Source organism: Excalfactoria chinensis, chromosome 4 (assembly GCF_039878825.1).
Source record: "Excalfactoria chinensis isolate bCotChi1 chromosome 4, bCotChi1.hap2, whole genome shotgun sequence".
Classification (NCBI taxonomy): Eukaryota; Metazoa; Chordata; class Aves; order Galliformes; family Phasianidae; genus Excalfactoria; species Excalfactoria chinensis.
In genome coordinates, this window is record NC_092828.1 from 85,116,511 (window position 1) to 85,136,338 (window position 19,828).

The 19,828-nt window shown below is 48.6% G+C and overlaps 1 protein-coding gene across 3 annotated transcripts in view; it reads right to left on the bottom strand.

The window, feature by feature from the left end:
- The window catches only part of FGF13 (fibroblast growth factor 13), a 250,310-nt gene that overhangs the window by 196,847 nt on the left and 33,635 nt on the right, over positions 1 to 19,828 (bottom strand). For 2 of the 3 annotated variants that reach the window (XM_072334590.1, XM_072334587.1), the window contains exon 1: positions 1,259 to 1,696. The exons of the other annotated variant lie outside the window; for it this stretch is intronic. In XM_072334590.1, coding sequence (XP_072190691.1) covers positions 1,259 to 1,307 — 49 coding nt within the window. In that variant the 5' untranslated portion in view covers positions 1,308 to 1,696. Of the gene's footprint in view, positions 1 to 1,258; positions 1,697 to 19,828 lie in introns of those variants that run through there. 3 annotated transcript variants of the gene reach the window in all.

Sequence of the window (19,828 nt, forward strand, 5' to 3'; positions counted from 1 at the left end):
TGCAAACCCAGCCCTGAAAACTCATGTTCACAGCAGGTATTAAAATCACCTTGCATATCATGCAAGATGGGATTCCTCCTGTGCTATCTCATGCAAGTCCCTACTCTGTGGCGACAGAAAAAGTTCTTCTTGCTGCCTTCAAAGCAGCACATCCATCTCTTGCAAGCAGTATCAGCACCGACAGTTCTTCCCCAAGCATTCCCAGGATACACACCTCCCATCACCACCTGCACATCTCGCTCCTTACTGCCTCAGCAGCAGCACATACAACTGCCCGCGCGATTGGAAACACACGTGTCAAAGGGCTGCACACAGGCAATTTCAAACCCAAAGACGTCAGCTACTCAACATCAAAGAAAGTAACTTAAAAGACAAACAGAGTTGGAAAATGGGAGGTTTTCGCCATGCATCTGCATGGTGGGCTTTGCTATTTATATGCAATTGAATAAGGAAAAGTCTGGTGAAGATGACAAGGGTCTCAACAAGACGTAGCTGAAGGAGAAAGACGGGGTTAAAGAAGAAGCGTACAAAAGGTGCTCAGCACCAACTTCCAGGATGAAGAAACTCTGAAGTTTGTTGTGTTTTTTAAAGATCAAATTAACTAGGAAGAACTAAAAGGATGGATCGTTTGGGTTTGGCTGCCCAGACTGCAAGAAAGTAAATGACGGCAGTGTGTTCCTTTTCATAAAGCAAAGAAGTGAGGAACTGCTGTTTTCCCTCATGCCAAGAGCTTGCCCTTCGGCCGGCTGTCCCAGCAGCAGCAGCAGCAGCCACATCGCCACGCACGTTCCTCCCAACGCACGGGGGAAAGAACTACTCCTGGGGTGCCAACCCCGCACACACGCACTGCCCCAAAGCGCAATCCCACGGCCTTGAGCGCTGCGGCGCCGCGGGGGCTGCGGGGCAGAGCCACCTGTGTGTGTGTGTCCCCCCCCCACACTTGGAGCGGGGCAGGGGGGTCCGCATACAGTCTTTGCCCCCCGTCTCCATAGAGATCTCCCAGCGCGGTTTGCGAGGAGGGATGGGGGGTGGGGGGGGGACACGCACTTTCGTGCCGCATTGAGCCGGGCCGCCCCCCCACTCAGCGCCCCGCACGCCGGGCACCGCTCCCTCATCCATGCCACGAGCGAGGAAGGGGGGGTCCCCCAAAGTACGGACTTGCAGCCGAAGCGATGCCCCCCACCCAGCGGTAAGGTCGGGCTGTCCGCGGTCGGGCCGGGGAACATGCTGGGGAGCGGAGCGGCTGCGCCTGCCTTACCCTTGGAAGCATCTTTCTCTTCTTTGGGCTTGATCACCTTCCCACTCATAGACCCCAGCTTGGGTGGGAAAATCCCCGGGAGCTTCGCGGATTCCGGCTGGACCCAGAGAAACCTCGGGCGGGGGGCAGCGTGCGTGCAGGAGCGGGGGGGGGATCCTCTGTACGCCGAAAAGGCAGAAATCACACGGACGGAAAAGGAGGTGGAGAGAGAGAGAGCGAGAGGAGGGAAAAAAAAGGAGAAAAAGACAATAATAATAGGAAGAGAGGAGGCGGCGAGCTGCCCGCTCCACGGCGCGGTGCCGCCGCGGTGGTGCGGGAGCGGAGCGGGCGCTGAGCGGAGCGGGGGGCTCCGGCAGCCGCAGCACCGAGCCCCTGCGCCGCTCGCCGTGCCGGAGACAAAAGCGATTTTCCCTGTGTGTGACTGCCTGGCCCCGGCCCCCTCCTCCTCCTCCCCCGCCTCTCTCCGTCTCTGTCTCCCCTCCCCAGGGCCAGGGAAGCGCAGCCGGTCCTGGGAGTGCCACCGATCAGCGAAAGGGGGGGGGTGTGAGAGCCGGGAGGGGGGGGAGGGGGAGCGCCTGGGTGGTTTGCTTGGGTGTGTGTTGGCTTTTGGGTTGGGTTTTGTTTTTTGCTCGCATCCTCCCCTAACAATAATGGGATGGAGCAGCAGAGCTGCAGCCACGGATGGGAGGAGGAGGATGCGAGCATTCGGCACTGCAGGCGGCAGGTTTACAGCAAGGAACCGGAGCTGCCCCCCCTCCAAACCCCGCTCCCAGCACCCTCTCCCCATCTCCCATCCCGAGCCCCCAGTGGGGGAGGTGGGGGAACAAGAAGCATCCCTCCTGCCCCCCAGCTCTGGGACGGTGCTCTGGTTCCGGGGGGGGTAGGAGTGACACAGATCCGGCCCCCACCACTGGGGAGACCCTCTAAACCCCCATCCCACCACGGAGAGGCTTCGGGCCGCAGCCCGACAGCCTGTTGCTGTTCAAAGGGGACAGAAAAACCAAGAGAGGGCGACGAGGGACAGGGGGGTGGAGGGTGAGCCGGAGTGCAAATGGGGACCCGCTCTGTCGGATGGGGCTCTCCTCCCTGCTCCTCTCCGAAAGGAGCAAAAGACCCCCCAATAGCTTAAGGGAATAAAAGGCCTCCGCCCCATTCTCTCCGGCAGGGTGGGGCAAAGCTTCTTTGAAAAGAGGTCGTCGTTGGGGGGGAAAGGAGCACGGCTCCACACCTTGCACCCTCTGCCCCTCGGGGAGAGCGGCCTGGGGAAACCCGATGCAATTCCTTGGAGTGCCCAAAATAAAGTGCTGGGAAGGGAGAGTCTCGAAACGCCCAGGGCAGCCTGACGTGCCCCAGCTGCTCCAACGTGGCGAAACCAACGTGGAGACGCGGCAGAGCCTAGCAAGGCCGGTGGAATGGCAGGGCGCTCCCTAACTACCCCGCCCCGACGGCAGGAGAAGCGATCCTCCCCTAAGTGCAGCCCCATGTGGGGGTCTCCAGCCCGGGCTGCGGCACCAACAGGGCTGCTCGGCCGCTATTTTTAGGCGAGCCGAATTCTTTCCCTTTCACCCTCCCTTCGCTCCGCTACAGCGCCGCGGACAGCTGAGGGCAGATCGGCTTACGACGGGGCCGGCCCTACCCCCTGCACAGCGCGGCCATCCCGCAGGGCAGCACGTGGGGAAGGCAATGCTGAGCCCCACAGCTCCGACATCACCTCCTGCAGGTGGTGCTGGGCCAGGTGTGATGGCGGAGTCAGGGTGTGAACAGGGCAATCGGAGCTGTGGGAGCTAAGGCTGAAGAGGCAGGAGCAAAACTGCTCGTTTAATGCTCACGCTGATGACTCTTCCCTAAGTAATACTCCAAGCACAGAACAGAGCCCTTGGGCAGCGCACCTCCAGCACTTGTGGTCCCAGGTCTTTACATTTTACATTGACCAAACAAGGCCTATATACTGAAACCAAGCACTGGAAGGAGATAACAGCTCACGTTCCCACTGGTGGGCAGAGCGAGCTCACCCTGCTGCTCTGAAATGAGCTCGTTTTTCCCCTCACTGGTCTGTGAGGCTTACAAGTGTCAATTAAATCAGTAATAAAATATGGTGTGGTGCATGCAAAATGTCCAGGGCTTGGCGTAAAGGTTTATTGCAGCCTGGATGCAGTTTGCTCAGCCTTTACTTTTAGAGCTACCTTGATGGCTCATGTGTTCCAGAGGAGAGGGTGTTTGGGGATGGCATATGAAAGTCTTCAGATTCCCCCCTCAGTTCTGTGCTTTGCTGTGGGCATTTCTGGATGTGAGGTCTGACAAATGGTCTGGCTCTGCAGCAAAACTGGAGCCAACTCACAAAGATTGAAGCATGAATCTGGGCTTAGTATCTCTGTACATCTCTTTCCCACCTACAGAAGGGGAAAAGCATCACCTCATTGCTTTACAATCATAACACTGGAAGCTGAGAAGCATGCAGATGCTGTGATGACAGAACTCATACAACAAGCTGCTACCTCAGCTAAGCTGATGCACAAACATACCCATCCACGGCTCTTACACTGAGATTGTATTCCACACTAACGGCACTCCTTGGGCTTCTGAATATGAAACTGTTGCTGGGCCTCCCAATAAATGAGATACCCAGAGGAAGAGGGTTTTGTGAAGATTGATATGGAAAGGTCTGTGCAAATGCTGTGCAGGCACCCCTGCCCACCTCAGTGGCTGGGGAAGGCTTACATTCAAGTCTGTCTTTGGTGGGGGGAGCCTGATTAAAAGCCAGATATACTCAATGTCTCTAATTACCTTTCATGCTCCTCCTAAGACTGTAATGGAGTCATCTCAGCTGAGTGGCAAGAAGCCAGAGGTGCAGCACCAACAAGTGGAAGCACAGTCCCTTTTAAGGTGCCTGAACTCTCCTAGCCGGGGGGACGACGTGATTGCCCCAAGCACAGCGTGGTCTCCCAGCCCCAAGTGTGAAGTGAAACACGAGGCTTTCTCAGCAGAGAGATGCAGCAGCAGGTCGTGTCTGGGCTCTCTGAGTGATCCCGGCTCAGGGCTGCTCTCTGAAAGCAGCACAGCAGAGCCGTGCCATGCAGAGCTGTGCCGAGCTTTTATCCCCCAGAAGTTGGGGATCATTTACAGTCTGAATCTCTACATCCTGAGGGCTTTTGCACAACATAACCATTTTAATGTCCAATAACAGAATGATTTGCCCATAAAACTCATCCTTAAGGCACACAGATACTTTCCTGCACTAGTAAAATGCCTTTAGAGACATCTGTCCCTGAGGGACTCTGGACCTCACAAAGCTGTGGTAGGGGTGTTTGTTCCCATGGTTCTTTGCCTTATTCTTAAGTAGTATTTTTCTCTTTTCTGAAGGCTTTGGGTTGTAGGAGGTCCAGATTCTGCTGCTTTAAACAGCGGGAATTTTACTTCATGCCTTTAAAGCAGTCCAGCAAGATTAACTTAGCTTTGTTATAATGGTTTCTAGTATGCTCCCAGTTAAATCCAATGTAAAACTCTCGCTGCATTCGGGTACAGCAGGATCAGGCCTTACATTTAAGACTCCAGGCATGACAGAGTCTCACAAATACACGTACTTCATTTCAAATGACGTTTTTAATTTATACTGGCATCCAGAGCCATTTATTGCTTTCTATAAAAGAAGTGATGACGTTTTGTTGCCACTTCATGGTAACGGTGTCTGTAAAGTGGGTCCAAATAAATCTATTACACATCCCCACTGCCTGGGCTGCTGCTATTGCAACTGGAATTCAAGGGCAAAGTTCCTCACTGCCAGCTGTGTGTTTTAACCGAAAGAACCAACAGGATTTATAGACAAGAGAAATACTAAACATCAGGCCAACGTACCCTATTCTCTAGCAGGCACATCCCTGTTCTAATGGATGTCTATTGGTTCCTATCTTATTTTCACCACTCCTATTCCTATGCAGTCTTACACGCTACACAGAGGAGCTCTTTTTTGGCAGAAAGCTTGCTGTGCAGAATATTCCTCTTTTTGTTTGCCAAAACGTAACTGCTCTATGCAAATAGAGTTCCAGCTAATGGATAGTATGGAGATTGCAGTTTAATTTCTCTAAATAATTCAGTCTGATAAACAGAGAAGCCCTGAGCAGACACTTGTGGTGAGGGATAATGATCATACTCACATGGTGAATCTCTCACCTATTTACCATGAATCATTTCAATTAAAATTAATGGGCATCAAGCATTCTGAGCTGCGACCCCAGCCCTTTGGATGGCTCCTCCAGGCTGAGGAATGTGCTCAGCACCTGGGAAATGGCACATCCCACATTGCTGTGTAACAACCCTGATGGCTGATCAAGTCTGGAGAAATTCAGAGCAAATCCTGTATGGAGCACCAGGCTGGTGGGAGGCCTTTAGTCCTGGAGATCAAAGTCTTCCAGTCTGAAAGTCTAAAATAGACCAAGCTTGAAGGTCTTCAGTACATCTACTAAGCAGGATGTTCACAGTTTGCAGATACACATTTCACTAACAGAGCGGGATATTCGTTTTCATGTTTAAGTAGAAACAAAATAAACCCAAACAAATTCCTCTCACAACTCTCAAAAAGCCCAAAGAGTAGTTGTTTAATGGTCTTATATGAAAACTCGGGGCTTTCCTCCCAGCTAATGAAAATAGGTACAGGAGGTAGCAATGCTGCAATTGGAGAATGCAATAAAGGGCCCTGATTGCTTTCTATCACTTCTCTGCAAAGCCAGCACCTGCAGCACAGGCTGAAGCCCTGCGTGGCTTCGGGCACCAGGCAGCCAAACAAATGGAGCTCCTGACCCTGTGCTGTCAGAGGTACATTTAAAGATGCAGGGTTTCATATGAAGCCTCTTCACACTACTGCTGAGGTTAGAAAGCCCTGAGATCAGCCATCACTTGCAGCAGGCACACACGTAGCCATGAGATACGCAGCCACGTTCCTTACCTTCACCTCTGTAGCCTTGAAGTTTGCAAGAAGGCAAACCCATGCACAAAGCTGGTGAACAGTTCAGACCTCACAAAAATGCCAAGCAGTTCTTTTCCTCTCCAGGGAATGCAGTGGGGCATGCAGTCAGTTTAGAGTTATTGCCCCATGGCTTTTGTTACAGACCCACCCACTGATCTTTTGCAGGTGGAGTGGAAGAGAAGGGAGAAGCTTTCAGAACCAGATCTGCAGCCAAGCGCCCTGGTGTCAGAAAAGATTTTTGCCCAAGGCTCACAAAGGGTTTGCCATAGGAAGCATAAAGATGAAAGGCACAGGAGCGGTTCTTTTGCTATTCATAGCACAAGGCAAAGGGTAAAGACAGTCCCTCACCCCTCATGAATGTAATAAGCACAATTCAAAGTCTGGCTATTGCTCACTACCTCTTCCACGTAAAGAGGAAAATGCCCTTCTTCAGAGAGCCCGTCACTCTGTGCATTGAAGCTTTCCCATTACAACTCTTTTTGCTACTTGGTTGAGTCTTAAAACTTGAAAGGTTTTGAAGCTGAGCTGGTGCAGGAGCTTTGATGTTCAACTACGCCAAGCTGCAGCCTGGCACCAGCACTGATCTCCCCCAGCCTTTGTGGAGCTGTGAGAAAGCAGCATTTGTAGAAGAGGAGGCTGGGAGCCAAAGTGTGTATGATACCAGAAGCGGAAACTGAAATCCAGATAGAAACTCGCAGGATAACAGAGCAGGTGGACATCAAGTCTCAGTGCAGGGGGGGTAGCTGACGTTGGAAACCTGGAGTCACCTCAATAACAGACAGGCAACACTGTGACGAGCATTACGGGGTTGGTCTGAGCCACCCCTGAGTTACACCAGAGTTTCAGACACAGAAAGCTGACAGAGTAACAGCAGGAAAAGAACACACAGCAATATTGGGAAGGAAACCTGCCAAGGAGAGCTCTAACGTTATTGCAGGCTTGCATATGCAATGATATCATAGGATGTCAGGTTTTTTTTCATGCCTGACTTTTTCTTTAAGCACACCCTTATGCGCCAAGCAGTGCTCAATTGTGTAGCCAGAAAATAAGGTCTGCTGCTCTGAGGCTTCTCTGGGTTCAGAGCTACCTCCTAACCCCCATGGGGCTCCAGCTGGGCTTCCCTGTGGGTGAACCAGGTGTGATCTGAGTGACAGACACAGTGCCACAGGTGAGCTCAAGCAAAAGAAGGGGAGAAAGACTTTTCCCTTTTGTTTCTGAGGTTTGTTTGAGTCTGCACAACCCATGCCATTCCCACCGCCCGAAGGCTGGCTGTGTTGGTGGTTCACTAGCTAGAGCTTGGTCTTCAACGAGAAGCACAATGTCCATTAGGACCAGGAAATATGCACTAACTGGCACACTACAGCAGCTGGCACTCTGATTGGAGCAGGACTGCACCCCAGATCAATGCTGGTGACAGCTGTCAGACATAGCTACGATTTCACTTCTTCCCATGCTGTTCTGCTTTGGTCTTTTTCAGAGCTGTTACTGGGGGCCTTGGAGCGAAATGCCTTTGAGCTCAGTTCCCAGCTCCTCATTTCTCTCCCCTAAGGTTGTTCCTTGGCGTGTATCCTGCCTACCTTCTGGTTGCGTTGTAATAACTGCCAATACATTATTTACAGCCACGAGATTTGGCGTTCCGTGCCTCCAATCTGAATGCTCCCCCAGCATCTTTAAATAGCTACCGCTGTTTTGTATGGGGAATATGCCAGCGGGGATGGGGCTGAAATCCTTCTGGATCAGGAGCAGAGACAAATGCTGCTCTGTTTGTAAACACTCCCAGTCTAAAATTAGCAGGAGGCAGAAGAGGAGCCCTTTATAAACTTCAGGCTCCCTGAGACATCTTGAGGAACGTCACACCCGTACGGACACATCTGCTGCTGATTTAAATAGCAGCCGGTGTAAGCTCTCCCCCAAGCGCCCCAAGCCACTGTGGGTATGGCAGAGAACACAGCACCAGGATGGGCAACCCATGCATATGCCTTCCCTTTCAGCACTAAGAGGCAATGGCATATAAAAATGACCTTGGCTGTACGAGAAGGAAAATGCAACAATAGGAGCAGTGGTGTGCTCAAACAGCGTGTTCAATAAAATCCATGCTCCTCTGAGCTGCTAAGCAAATGCCAAATGATCTGAATACATCACGTCAACAGGCAAACTCAGATCTTCGTATATCCCAAAGAAGTAAACTGGGTTTTGTTGTTGTTGCTGTTGGTTGCAAAGCATATAAAGATGTGTAACTATGCATCTAAAGCTGCTTGTAAGGCTCAGCAAAACCACCTCTTCTTTTTTGCCATCTAATGGTTTCGGGCGATTAAAATCTATTCAAAAGAAACAGTTTTTATATTCTAAAAACAAGCAAAAAAAGCAAATGCCTCTAAAACCTATCTGAGGGCAGAACAGTCTTACTGCTGAGTTTCATTCAGTGTTGGAGAATACAGTGCATTTTTAAGGTGAAAATGTCTGCCATAAACCTGAAGTTATGGAAGAAACTTACAGTCAGAGCTGGTTTGAAAAGAGAAAAACAACAGAACCAAGAGGTGTAACTGCTGACTGCCCTGTGCTGCTGCCTCAGCGTGGGAACAACTGACATCTTCACCTCCTCTCAGGGAGAGAAGAATTCAGGGGCTGCACAGAGTTCCCAAAGCCAAAGATGGTATTGAATGTATTCTGTCCAGCTGATAGGATCGATAGCACTGCTGAAGCAAAGGAAAAGACCAAACTCTCACCATTTGTAATGAGCCATCAGGATATTCTGTGTGCACTGCTCTATCAAATACTGACCCTGCCCCATGGCAATAGCCCAGCACTGGCCCCCAAAAGCCACAGATCCTGTCTGATTTGTGCACAACCCCACAGCTTCCACGTAGGGAAAGCAACGCAAGTCCTTGGAAGAAGCAATAGGAGTCAAAGGATGTGACTCGAGGCTCTTTCCGAACGCGTGGTGTTTGTCAACACATCCATGTCCCTGCCTTTGGCAGAACACGCACACATACGCATTGTCATGTCCACAGAATACTTGGCTGCGATTTATATCCCCGGAATCCTTCCCATATGCAGAATATCCCATCTATTCAAATGGGAGGATTATAGGAGTAGGAGGAGGCTTAGCACGAACAATAGCTGTGATCAAACCCAGCGCACACGAGTGATTTGTGGGAAGCACAAGACATATCGAAGATGGCAGGTGCTGCTCTGGCTGGTGAGCTATTTATGCTTGGGGAGTCACTCTGCAAGCACTTCTTGCTTCGGTACGCTCATAGGATTCTTTGACAAAGGGAGAGGTGTGGAGTGTGACTGTATGGGCCAAGTCTGTCATTTTAAAGATAACCAAATTAAGAACTGCGTCAAAATCCCACTGTAATGAGCAGAGAGCAGCCGCCTGATATACCGAGCTTCAAAGAGGGGGCTCATGGCAAGCCAGGGTTAAAACAAAAGGCAGAAAAAGAGTAGAGGGGAAGCAAATGAAGCGTGTTCCTCTTAGAAGGTACTGATCTTAAGAGATCCAGGCTCTGACGGGATTTTGTCCTTTATTCTTCAGACAGAAGAATCTCTGCCTCGTGCAGGAGATGGGTACATTTGCTTAGCAGATCTTGGCTGCTTACATTTGAGGTTTGTGCAAGTGAGGTGACATCCTGCCCATGGAATGCTTTTGGGGCTGTTGGTCCCAGAGAGGGATGCCCGGGGCTCAGGCAGGTGCAGGGCTCAGCATGGAGCTGGCAGAGCACAGCAAGCATGTGCAAGCCATGGGCACAGGCCAGGCTGCAGCAGCTGTCCCGCACTGGGAGCTGCTCTCACATCCAGCACTACTGTCTGCTCCCCGCACAGTGGGAAGGCTTTGGAATTCAGCTGAAAATAGGAGCTGAGCCAAGCAGCATGAGCACCACCGGAACCACAGCATCTCTCAGTTGTTACAAGGCATCATAAAACACAGGATTCATCCTTTACACGTTGTCCTTGGACTCAGGGAGAAGCTGAGATGACACCACCATTTGAACCCTACATCCACACTCCAGCAATTGTGCTGTGAAAGCAAACAGAGATGCGATTCGGGTGCCCTTTAAGTGCTAACACCCACAGCGCCGTCAGCCCTATTTGCCTGTGCCTGGAAATAATTGTTTGAGAAACTGCTATTTCTGACTCACAATTCCAGTTGTGAGCATGTGGACAAAGAAAAAAGGTTGGCGCGTCTGTTACTTACATGCCAGCACAGTTCAGAGGCACTAACAGAGGCTAAAGAAGGCACATAAGGATGGCTGTGACCTATTCAGAACTCAGGTTCTGATCTCCAGGCTTTTAGCCTGGCAGGACTCCATTAAAATGAGTAAGTCTCTGTGCTAAAGCCAGCAAATTCACCAAAACCCATTCTCCTCAAGTTTTGTTATTACATCCGTGTAGTCTGCAGTTGCTCCCCAGACACGGTTCTTGCAGGCACAAACTGCATCATTACCAATTATTTCCCTTGAAGTACCAAGTATCACTGTCACTAAGTCATAACAAAAGCAATAATACAAGTCTCAGAAGTGATTTTGGGTGGGAAAAAGTAATGATTAGCGAGCCTCTCCTTTAAAGCGAAATACCTCAAGTCATTAATCATTGAAGTTTCTAATTTCAGAAAGGAGTTAACTGATCTTTAATGAGACAAACAGCTTTTAAATACTGTCACCATGAGGCGATGCATTAAACTGGAGAGCGGAGCAGAATGAGTGATTTCATCACCGATTCCACAGAAGTCTACAGAAGCTCCAAATTCCTTTCAAAGACTCTGTTGTATTTATGGTGGTTGGTATTCCAGGAGCCCTTGGTGTATTTGCACATAGAGCTGAGGACACTTATTATGAGAGCTGGGAGTCAGAGAGGGGATGGGGGGAAGGCACGGAGGGGTGGCAGTGGCCAAGACATGACCCCAAATGGTTTAACATTCATGTTAAGGATGCGTTCGTCACTCTGGGAGACAGGGGAGAAACTCAGTGACATTGCCCCACTTGGCCTACAAAGAAAGCAGCTCTGAATGGGATGAAAGCTTTTCGGAGGAGTACAAGGCCACAACATTGCTGCAAGTGAAACTCATGGCCCTGGAACCATTCTCATTTCAAAACTGCATCTGCAGACTGAATGCAAACAGATGTACATAGGCAAGTGACTTACTGTTGTCTTCGCATAATAAAAGCTAAAGTAAATTGATTATTGGGTATGGTGGAAACTGGATGCTGCTATTAGCAAATGACAGTATCTGTCAAAATGATGCACACCTGGAGCAGAACACACTTTGCAGGCACCTAACTCACCTACAGCACAAAGATCCTGCCTGAGGTACTCAGAGCATGTAACCCTGAGATTGATTTTCAGCGTGGTTTGCCAAGCCATGAGTTTATGCAAGGGTGTGCTGCTGGTCTGCCATCAACTTGAGCAAAATTTCCTTCACAGCCAAATCTCTCTCTGTTGCCTTCACAGGGAAAACTCAAGAGAGCCATGAGAGCTGGAGAGGTTGGGGAGCAGGCTTGGTTTGTGCTCAAGGAAGCCTTGCTTTGGGGTAGAGGCGAAGATGTGCCACACGGCATCTTATCCAACCTGCAGCAGATTTCTGTCCTTTTCTGTTTTCCTGCTGAAACCTAAACTGATGCTAGAGCCAGAGGCTCCGAGCATCGCTTCTGATGTCCAGCCACGAGCCACCTACATCCTTTTAGAGTAGAGATCTCAGGCTCAGCACCAGCGTCATGTCCTCAGAAATCGCCTCTCCCCGACAGAACTGAGGGAGGAGGCGATGCGATGCTGTCAGCAGCCTCCCCGGGCAGGGGAGCCGCTCTGCCGCGTGGCTGCGTGCCGCATTGCCACCTAGTGACTGGCCCCGAAACCCGGGAGCCCGCTGCCAGGGGGCAATAGTTTTTGCTCCCTTAAGAATAAAATCACCCTCTGCTTCTGCATACGTGAGGCGGATTGCACAGGGCATGGCTTCTGGCCTGAAGCTGGGCGATGCTCCATTACCTGCCCTCGTCCCTCCCCTCTGCTGCTCAAGCACCACAAAGCGACTGAAATGAAAACCTTAAGTGGTCAGTGTGCCAATTACTGGCCTCAGCAGTTGTCATAAAAGCAAGAAGTTGTGCGCACAGGACAGACAGGCACTTTATTCTGCAAGAGCGCTTGCCACACTGAGTGTCATACTTGCAAAGCGGATTGAAATCAACAATAGAAGTGGCTTCATCCCCCTAAATTTAAACAAATTTGACTATAAGCAGTTTAAGAATCTTTTTAGCATGTTAATCGGTACAACATACTGTCGTATTTGCTCTTCTGTTAGAAGATAATTAAAGCAAACAGCAGTGGCCAATAACTTGAGAAGAGGCAATCGAGGGAAATAAAACCTCCCTTCTTCCTTCAGCAAGGAGTCAGACCCACCTGCACTCACTGACGTCAGCTGTGCAAGGTGGTGCTGCTCAAGAAACAATTAAGCTTCTATTCCTGACATCGAACCGCTGCTATAAAAACAATTTCCATTAAGATTACCTAGAAGAGCTACTTCTTCCTGAAGAAGGGATGAACTGAGAGCTCTCTTCTAATGACTTCTGATTCATTTCATCAGCACCTCTGCTAACGAAGCACCCATTCCCTTCACCTCTTTAGCTGTGCCCCACACGTGGTTTCAGATGTTGCCCCTTCCTGACTTAGCCAGAGTTATAAATGTTGTTATACCACACAGGCAGCTCCAATCCTAGGGTAACACAAGAGACTTCTAGCAGCAATATTTGCTCTCTAAACTTGCCTTTATCATTGTGCTGTTTTGTTTTCCCCAAAACCACTGCTGCTTCCAGGTGCTGTCAGGACATCATCACCTGGTTGCACAAGTGGGAAAGATCACATCAATTCTCCTGCTTCACTAAACATACCGAGCCAGGTTGGTTGGAGTATGTGGCCTTTGGTCCAACCTAGATGTATTTATAATTAATGTGCAGTGCTATAAATGGAAAGGGAAGGGAATGCTTTCCATATCTGACATGGCCATACTTTATATGGTGTGGCTGTTTTGCTTACCTTTACCTTAAGCAGCAATGGGGAAATGGAGCTTTCTAGCTTCTTTACGTAAAATGAAGGTGTATCTTTAAAGCTCATGAAACACACCTTAGGAAATGGCTTCACGCTGTTCACAATTGTGGTACTGTGATACCACTGCTCATTTACTCTGCATAACCTGGTGATGACACTTCAGAATGTGGCTCGCAGCTAATTGCGGGATCACTCTTTCTATCACACAGTGGTTCAGTTCTCACCACAGCCCACGGACCCCCACACCAGAGCCTCTCTACTGACCCCGCAGCACTTGAACAAGGCCTAATGAAGGGAGATGTTTGCTCCCTGCAGCTGAGGACTGCAGCGTTTTGTGATGTCTGAACATTGAGTCTTCACAGATCTCACACTAAGCACCGAAGCTGTTTACAAACACTGAGCTGTGCTTCCAAGATGGAGCCCTTACCTCCCGCTATGAGTTTTGCATGGTGCATTGCCAACTGCTGCCCTATCCCAAAGGGCTGCAGTCCCCCAACGCTACTCCCAACGATCACAGCAACATGGCCACAAGTTAGCAAACCTACGTAATAACCGCAGTACCATAAAGATTAGAAAAGACCTCTAAGATCATCTAGTCCAATCATCAGCCCATTCCACCATTCCCAATACCCATGTCCCTCATTGCCACATCTCCACAGTTCTTGAACACCTCCAGGGATGACGACTCCCCCTCCTCCCTGGCAGCCTGTGCCCACTCCTTCTGAGAAGAAATTTTTCCTAATATTGAATGTGAACTTCCCCTGGCATAACTTGAGGCCATTACCTCATCCTATGCTGTCCCTTGGTTCATTCAATGCTTTGCTGGCTTCTTGTCCTGCATGAGAATACTTCTGGGACAGCTCATCACCGTGTGGTGCTTGCTGGAAAGAGGCATAGCTGCATTTGAAATGTAAATTGCTGTTCCTCTGCTTGTGGCTGCAAGGGTCAGGCTTGTGCAGTGTGTTGTGATGTACAGGTCAGAAGGGTCCTCATCAGGCTGGGATTCACTTTCATTACCCAGTGGCCTCTGATGCTGAATGCTGGCTTTCAGAGAGCTGTTATCGTTGTATCTCATTTGTCACGCAGGATCAAAACCCTGCAGCGATTGCACAGCTGTTCCTATTGTACCTGTGCAGTGCTAGGCCTGTGTCTTACACTCCCAACTAAAAGATGTTACAGTGCCTAAGTATCGTACCAGAAGCCGCTCTAGAAACACAATGCCAGCGCTCACAAGTTGCTGAGCAGATCAAAAGAGCACTGCCTGCATTTCTCACAAGTGTTCAGGCCCCGGGTCTTGCCCATCTCATCACCCTTCCCATGTTCTATTAGCGACATCTTTGTCACTATAGATTAAATAGCAACAGATCAACTCCCATAAAAGCCTCTTGTTCTTTCTCCTTCCCTCCTCGTCCTTTGCCAGCAGTGCATTAACCAGCTGTGACTGCTGGCTTGTGTTTGCTGGGCAGCAGAACTGGGCCCTAAGGATTCTGCCTAGGGACCAGGGAGGCTCATGCCTGTCGAGCATGAGAGCCCCAGGGCCCAAGGAAATGCTGCCTTTGGCAGCTGCATGGTGCTGAGTGCTCTTTGTTCACTGCTTTTCGAGGGCTGGTTGTATGAAATATTAATTATTATGATTCTGCAAGTCCCCAAATGTCCTTACGACCCCAAATCAAGCTGAAGATACAGGATCTGTTATGGTAAAGTGAAGGTAGCAAAGGTTTCGCCTGGATGGTAGCACCACTGTGGAAACCAAAGTACAGTGCTAGGGCGATTGCTGCTCCAAGGCAGCAGGCACGGCTGCTTGTGTACCCTGTAGGCTGAGGAGACTGAAGCTCCCATTGCTGCCCCTTCTGTGGGAATCTGTTTTCTGCCTAGCTCGGCTTTCCATGAAACCTGGCGAAAGACAACTTTTGCTGCCTCTGCTCTTTTCTCCAGTTTTCTTGGAGCTGACCAAAGACTTCAACAGAGGAGGACAGCAGGATCACAACAAGACTTTTTTTCCTTAGCAAAGCAGACTGAAAATTTGCATTATATGTTTGTAAGCAACCTAATTACCTCTCCTGAACAAGCTACCACCCATCAGGTAACCCTCAGTAATTGATGCCATGTGCTCCCCTTCCGTGCCCTAACAGCAAAATGAAATAGTTTTACTTACATTAGCATGATTATATCGCTTTTAGACAAGACCTGATTCCTTTTGCCAAATGCTCTCAATAAACACAGCTAAGTGCTTTTTGTGCATGCATAAATACAAGATTGTTTCTTTTCTTAGGGTCATAAAGCAATCAGCCCCTCACTACAAAGCAACAGGGATGTTTGGCCATTTTTGCTGGCATTTATTGCTGTTACTTGCAGTCCTTGTTTCTTTCAGTAACTTAAATATTAAGGTTTTTTATAGCCTTCATGAACATATGCACACTTTGCACAGGGGAGCACACTAGGAAGCAAAGTTATAGCACTTAAATGACAGGGGCGATACTATAAGCAGATGTAACAAAATGCAGACGAGCTTCTAGGGAAGATGGGTGCTGAAGCAAAAGCATTGCTAGCAAACACAGCAGCACCTGGGGACAGCTGGCCCAGCACCTCCTCGGAGCTAGCAGGGGGCACTGGATGTTCTGATCCTATTCTTTTAATGGGAACTGAGCACCCAGGCACCAACACTGGAAATTTCAGTCCCACACCAAAGTCCTGACTAGAGTATGGAAATTCATGCAGCTCGGTGGTCCAGTCCTACAAGTATCAGTGAGAATTACATTAATGTTAATGGAGAGAGTCTGGAATGGGGAAATAACTACCCAATGACCTCCTCACGGTAGAGACTATGATTTTCAACATAAAGGTACTGCTTCTAGCAATATATTTCATGACTGCTTTAACTCAGTACAGGTGATTTCAGCAATAAGACCATCCCCAGCAAACCAGCAACCAATCGAAATGTTAATATATAACTTCTCTTCAATTAGTTTGTTTGAAAAGTATGGAGCAGTCCCAATTCAGTGAATCTCTTAACCTTCTCTGTGCCCTTGAACATACACAGCTAATACAAGAAAGAGGTATTTTTAATTGCTCGTGGACATATGTTATACAACCTCACAGAAGAATGCTGGAAATGATCATCGATGAAGAGCATGGGGCTTCCATCTGGCACCGTTTTGATCTGAGACTGACAAAAATATCTGGCAGAACTGCATTGAAAATGCTGGTATCACCAATGGCCCGAATAGTAAAGTCCTAACAGGGAAGGAGAAAGGACAGGAGTAAAGATAATAAAAACCGAGCCATCTCCAAAGAAATGATTAAATGCAAGAAACATGTTGTGTCACTTAATGGGGCTGTGATCAAACTACGACCACAGGCAGCATTTGTGGGTACTGCACAAATGCCAACTAATAGATATTCAGCAGCTGTGCCTTGGGCAAGATCTTGCCCACCTGTGAGTTTTGCTTCAGAATATCCACAGAAATGTAGACCAGCTTTAATGACGCTTAAAGGAAATGATCTGTTAAAGGTCTCTGCCTGCCTGGTTCTCTTTGGAGAAGGATGCAGATTTCCAAGTCCAGGCAGCTTGAAAAACAAGTCAGATTTCTGCCTCATAGAGTTACTACTGAGCGCTAAGAAATATTTCAGATTCTCTGAGCTATGATATACTCAATCCAAGGGAAAATCTGAGCTGTAAGTTAGATGAACAGGCCCTGCATCCCTCCCTTTTCAGCCCATGAAGCTGAAATGCCCATCTCACAAATATATGGGAAAATGGAGCATGGCACAAATGGCATTTGAGGTGATGGAGCCTTGCTTGCCACAACACTGCAGCACTCTGCCCAGCAGAACAGCATGAGCCACCAGCCAGGTGCTGGGGAAGGTGCAGGACACAACGTGGTCCTTTGGGGCACCTCATTGGCAGCCCGTGCTGCCTTCCTCTCACCACGCAGTCCTGAAAATGAAGGCAAGTAATTTTTATTTCCAGGTGTGCAGCTCCTGCTTTTACAGAGCTATACATTAGATGGACCAAATGTCGATAGATCCAATGTATCTCCCGATTGTTCCTCAAGGAGAACTTTGAGATCCCTGAATAAATATACTTTAGGACCAAAGTTAGGAGGCTGCACAGCGCGCTGCCTGCACTCAGCATGTTAGAGAGGTAAGAACTTAAAGGCAAAAATCCTCCAAATTGTGTGAAAACAAACTTCTTAATTGGTGAAAACCACAGTTGGGAAACATCCCAGGCAGCTGTTCTTCAGCTAACCGGAGACCTGCCAAGTCTTACATAGCAGCTTTGAGCTGAGAACAAGTGTGATAAATTCCCACCAAGACGGTAATGTTTCTGAGTTCTGAGCACCTAAAAATAGGTGTACGTAATTGCCTCCTGATCCATAACTGCTGTGTCGCTGGTACTACAGAGTAACGTATCACATCTTCCTGAAAGCTGATGGGACCCTGCATCCCCTGTGCCTCTGCCTGACTGCCTTGTGTCTCTCCAGCTCCCACTGAGCAGGAGAAGGGCATCACTAGCCCAGGGTGTCCTGCAGACCCACCCTCCCTTGGCAGTCACACTGTCTGAAAGCCAGCAGCACAGACCATGGTTATGCCCATTCCATCCATAACTCAGGAAGCAGGACCTGCTCTGGCTCCAAACATTATTCACATTTCTACCGAGATAATGCAGGATGATCATTTCTAAACATTACCCCTTCGGTACACACAGAAAGCTCAGTGTTAATCGCATAACATTTGCAAGGAAATCTTTTTAATCACTAATGAAAGCCAAACATTGTCTAGCCTTTATTGACCTGCAACAACAGAACACCACCAAACATTTCCCCAGTGCTTTCTGCACAGGTTCATCTGACTCAAATTGTGGCTGGTATTTATTCTTAGCTCACAAAGCTCAAAGAGTTTATATTATTGATTTGCTGTATTTCAGGTTCAATCCCTTGGTGCCCCTCAACCAGAGTGAATGAAGTCAGAAAGAGTTAACACCTTTACTTCCAGTACACAAACAGAAAGGTGGTTTATATAATCCACACATCAATTTTCTCTCTGCCAGCGTCCAGCACATTAACTGGAAAGTGCCAAACACTGCGGCAATATTGATATTTGCAACAGCAAATGCATTGACAATCAGTCCGCTGTCAGCAGAGAAAAGAGCAACGTGTTTGGAAGAGTGGAGTGAAGACACCTGAAGCAGGGGGAGCATCCTTCCCTGCTCCTGGCTGCAGATGCAGCCTTGGCAGCAATATTTAAGGTCATGGTCTCCAAATCCCTTTTCATACACTTTATTTCTTTCATGTACTTCTTACAGCTGGTCAACAAACTGGACCGCAAGCAGATGGAGCTACCATGTTGTCTGGTGATGATGTGATACTTTTTCCCCTTTCTCTTTGTACAAGAACCAAGGAACGTGCAGTGAAAATCATGGATAGAAAGTTCAAAACCAACAAAAAGAGAGACCATTGCCAGCAGCACACAGTGGACCTGTGGAATTCCTTGCCCTGCAGATTTGTGGATGCTCAAAGCTTGCAAGGATTTATGAAGCAATTAGAAAAATCCATGGAGGACAACTCCATCAGGACTACTGAGACAAAAGCCTTTGGCTAAGGAAATCCTTGAGCCACAGATAAGTGGAGGCTAGGAAAGCATCTAGGTAAATACCATTACACATCTAGCTTATTCCTATATTCTTCCCCAGAGTTGTCTTTCATCACTGTTGGAGACAAGGCACAGAGCCGATGGCTGCCTGATTTGATACAGGATGACTGTTCTTCAGTCACATTTAAAATGGTGGCACCAGAGGAAAACCAACTGTTTGTCTGGCAGAAACCAGTCATTTATTTGCCTTGAGTGAACCAAAGAGCTCTTCATTAAATGAAACCAAAACACCCCAGAAAGCAGATCGCAGGGCTGAAAACTAAGCCGGAAAATACAGAAAGAATCTGAGTTGCCTTTAAAAGGCTTCTAATGGGCCTTCCTCAGTTTGTGCCCACCAGAGACCAGCCACAGAGCAGCACATCTATCCTTTCAGAGCTTGCTTTCTGCTTTCCTTCAGCCATCATTCAGGCTCTTTACCTTGGCCTTCAGTCAAATTGCACTCCTCTTTTTGTTCTGTCTTCTCCATAGGAACCAAGACCTGTTTGTTTTCCAGCTGTGGAAAGCTGCCTCCAAATTACCTCTGTGTAGCAAGGAACCATGACATCCCCTATTGCACAGGACGCTCTGGTCTGGTATCTAAAGATGCAGTTTATCTCATAGCACTTCTCACTGAGATCAGAACCCACTCGTGAGATTTGACACAGACAAATAACCAGGTTTAACTCTTTCTGATCCCCAGGACTCCTCAATTCTCATAATGAAACAAGCACCCAACAACATGATGTCAACAACCTGCCTCCTGTACCACGTGGGGGTGCCCAAGGCTGTCTTAGCCAAGCTCCACCAACACCTCCAGGTACTGTAAATGTAGAAATGCATCTTGTAGCTTCCTGAGAGCTTTAGAAGCATCTGCTTCTTATTCAGAAGTGGCTTACCCAGTGTTTATTTTCAGCTCAGAGGAACCCAAAGCCACGGTATAT